General features: G+C 67.9%; 1 protein-coding gene across 1 annotated transcript; it reads left to right on the forward strand.

Annotated features, from left to right (window-relative positions):
* Positions 1-236: 236 nt before the first annotated feature.
* Positions 237-1,384, forward strand: EMIHUDRAFT_471283 (hypothetical protein; the record flags this gene model as incomplete). Its single annotated transcript, XM_005757001.1, has 3 exons — positions 237-496; positions 566-953; positions 1,002-1,384. 3 exons carry the CDS (start codon positions 237-239, stop codon positions 1,344-1,346), a joined length of 993 nt encoding a protein of 330 aa, XP_005757058.1. The 3' UTR covers positions 1,347-1,384.
* Positions 1,385-3,569: the final 2,185 nt, after the last annotated feature.

Raw genomic sequence — 3,569 nt, forward strand, 5'->3', positions numbered from 1 at the left:
GTGGTACGCCTGCGCAGGGGCCGCAGGGCGGTCAGTTGTGGGGCGAGCCGGTGCCGGCCGCGGACCGGGTGCAAGGCGCCGACCTCGGCGCCGCCTCGGCGCGCCGCACGGGCGCGGCGAGCCTCTGAGCGGGAGCCGAAGGTTTGGTGTGGTAGGTGGGAGGTGGAGGTAGGTGGGGTGATCTGACTTTGCCGCAGAGGCCGTCCCTAGCTGTGAACAGCAAAACGGGACAGTATATGGCCTTTGTCGCGTTGCTACCCGCCTTCGTGCCCGCCTTCGATCCCGCCTTCGTGCCCGCCTTCGTGCCACACGCCGCTCCCTTCGCCGGACTTTTGCCTGCGTCCGCGCGTGCGTCCGCCGTCGTGGCCAAGGCCGCCAAGCGCAAGGCCGCCGCCGGGAAGCGCAAGCCCGCCAAGCCCGCCGCGTTTGACCTCAAAAAGGCCATGCTGGTCGCGATGCGAGCTCACCAGGATCTGTGGCGGCTCGACCCGCAGAGGTCCCTCCGTACCTCAGCCCCAACCGCGCGTGTCTCTCTCCTCAGGGAGTGCCTCCACCGCCCCCGCAGGGAGTGCAGCCGCGATGTGTACGTGCGGGCAGACGGCGGCTCGCGCTTCTTCTTTGCGGGCAAGGCGGTGGGCGCCGCCGGGCGGTGCGACGCGGCGTCGGCCGTGCTCTTGCAGAAGCGCGCTATCTTGGAGCACGCGCGGCTCCTCCATCCGGAGCTGGAGCAGATGCACCGGTTGAGCAGGCCGCTCCAGCTCTGGGCCGCGCCGGCCGACTCGGAGGTCTCCGTGGCGCGCAAGGTGCAGGCGCTAGAGTCGCTGGAGGGGGCAAGGCTTTCGCGTGCGATGCGAGAGGACGCAGACGCAGGCGCAACGCTCGCCGGCTTTGACCCCGACCAGCCCGAGAGCGACGGCCGCGCCGGCTTCTCGGCGCCGCCCCGGCCCGGCGGGGTGAGGCAAGCTGGCCCTTGCCTCTAAGCTACGCGTCGCCTTGAATAGGTGCGGCTGCCGGAGGACGGCGTCCCGGTCGCGCCGCTCGAGGTGAGGTTCGCGTCTAGCGTGGCCGAGGCGGAGGCGATGGCGGCGCAGCAGCAGGAGGCGATGGCGGCGCAGCAGCAGGAGGCGATGGCGGCGCAGCAGCAGGAGGCGATGGCGGCGCAGCAGCAGGAGGCGATGAGAAAAGAGGAGGCGGCGGCACGCCCCGGAGCAGGTGGAGGCATGCCAAAGCCGGTCGCGCCGAAGGTGACGGGCGCGGCGTCAGCGGCGGCGGAGTCGGCGACCGACTCTGGGGAAGACTCCGGCGGCGGCGTCGTGGGTCCAGCGTCTGCGTGGTGGGCCCGGTGAGAGGGAAGCACTGTAGTCGGCCGCCGACCAAACAACTCACAAACCAGCCCATGCGTGGCACCATGCCCCCAAAACGACCCCATCGGTGTCGCGCCGGCCCTGTGGCTGTATGGCTGGCGGCTCGGCTCGTGCATTCCCTGCATGCAACAGTCAGTCAGTGTTACACACGTCCTAGCATGGACGACGGGGCACACGCACTCGTGGAACACATGGCATTACACACGAGGCGTTGTGTGCGTTCTCAGGGAAAGGCATCACCACAGACAAAAGAATAGTCAGAGGGGCAGCAGTGGGGACCCCCACTCACGGCCCCGCGAGCGCCTGCAGCGAGATGTCCATCGCTGCATTGGTTCTCGCCGCGCATGCGCGCACTGGTTTAGTGCGCGCAATGCGCGGGGAGGGGGGCCTGGCCCTCGCCGGCATGGCAAAGAAGGCGTCGGGCGGGCGCTTGTTCTCCAGCGTCTGGCGCCAGGCCGAGCGATCGGCGGCGAGCTCGGGCCACCTCGAGCGGTCGATGTGGAACTTGTCGAGCGCGGTGCGGATGCTGCGCCCAAACGTCACGTTGGGGCACCCGATCGGCCGGCCGTGAGGCACCCACGATGAGAGCATGCGACGAGGTAGGCGCTCGAAATCCATCCTGCTGACATGCCCGAGCCAGCCCAGCCGGCGTCGGTCGATGTAGTAGTCGATGAAGTCGAGACCTAGCCTGGCGCAGAGCTCGCCAGTCGTGATGTGGTGCTCCCACACGTGCTTGCGAGTGACACGACACATTGCACGCACGCACTGTGCGTGGAAGACGCGGAGACGGTGGAGGAGGCGCTCGGTGAGCGCCCAGCACTCGCACCCGTAGAGCAGGATGGAGAGGATGAGCGAGGTGTAGACCGCGCGCTTGGCGGCAAACGAGACATCCCTCGAGCTGAAAAGGCACTTCCGAAGAGCGCCAAAAGCTCGGCCCGCTGACTCGATCCGGCTGTCGACGTCGAGCCTGTCGCTGCAGTCGCGGTTGAGGTAGCTCCCAAGATATTTGAAGCGGTCCACGACCGGCATGAAGCAGCCGCCGGGCAGCTTGATGTCGGACAGGTCGGCGCCATCGTAGGTGGCGGGGTCGTTGTACGAGGTCGGCGCCGCCGCGCAGAAGAGCACCTCCGACTTCGAGTCCTTGCGAGGCTCGCCGTTGGAGCCGTCCTTGCCGACGTGGATCTCCATGCCCCAGCGAGCGAAGTGCGCGACCACCTTGGGCGTCTCGACCTCGACGCCGCGCCGAGCATGCAACAATAAAAAAAAAATCTTGGAGGTCCACCTTCAAGCCCTGATACAACAAAAAAACCCATGCCGTGCCCATGCCCATGCCTATACCGGAAACTCGAGCGAGCCCAAGCAGCGCCGGGACGCTCCTCTCCACCGTGATGCTCCTCGCCATCGTCGTCACCACGACGTGGCTGCGGACGGGCGTCGCCCACGACATCGTGCGCCCGCTCTCCAACGTCGCCGAGATCCCTGCCTCGCCTGCCAGGAGCGGCGTCGACCTCATCGCTGGGCAGGTGCGCGGGTAGAGCTCTCCACCATACTCTGCCGCGATCCCGGCTGCTGCGACCTGCGAGCACGGCGCCGCCCGGTGCGCGCGAAATGACCCCTGCCGTTCCCGCGCGCACGCAGAGGACGTCGGGTGCCAATGCGCAAGCACGACAAATGTGCGCGCGTCCGCCGCCGCCATGCAGCCCCGCCCCTCCCCGCCGTCGATTTCGTCGCCGTCCGTGCGCGCGCCGCCATTCATTCCGCCGCCGCGGTCGCCCCCACTTCCGCCGCCCCCGTTTTGCGCCTCGCCGCCGCCGCCGTTCTCCTTTTTCCCGCCGCCCGCGCTTCCTTCAGTCGCGCGCGCGCGCGGCTCGCCTGGGTCGCCGTCGCCCCCCCTCTGGCCGCCGCTCCCCTCACAGCCTCGTACAAGGGTGCCGCCGTGGGCGCCACAGCCTTCGCTCGCCCAAACGGTGACCCTCCCCCATCCCCCTCGGTACTGCCCCACCTTCTTCAGAACCAAATCCTCACCCCCCCCCCCCACACTGCGCCCCGAATCAGGTGCCATCGCCACGTTTCCGTCGGATGAATTATGTGGAATCGTACCCCTCGGTGGTTTCCAAACCTATTCAAAAATGGACGCTTACAGAAATCGGCAAAAATTCAAAAGAAGGCGGAGGAGCAGGAGGCGGCGAAGGAGGAGGAGGAGGA

The sequence above is a fragment of the Emiliania huxleyi genome (assembly GCF_000372725.1).
Source record: "Emiliania huxleyi CCMP1516 unplaced genomic scaffold EMIHUscaffold_931, whole genome shotgun sequence".
Lineage (NCBI taxonomy): Eukaryota > Haptophyta > Isochrysidales > Noelaerhabdaceae > Emiliania > Emiliania huxleyi.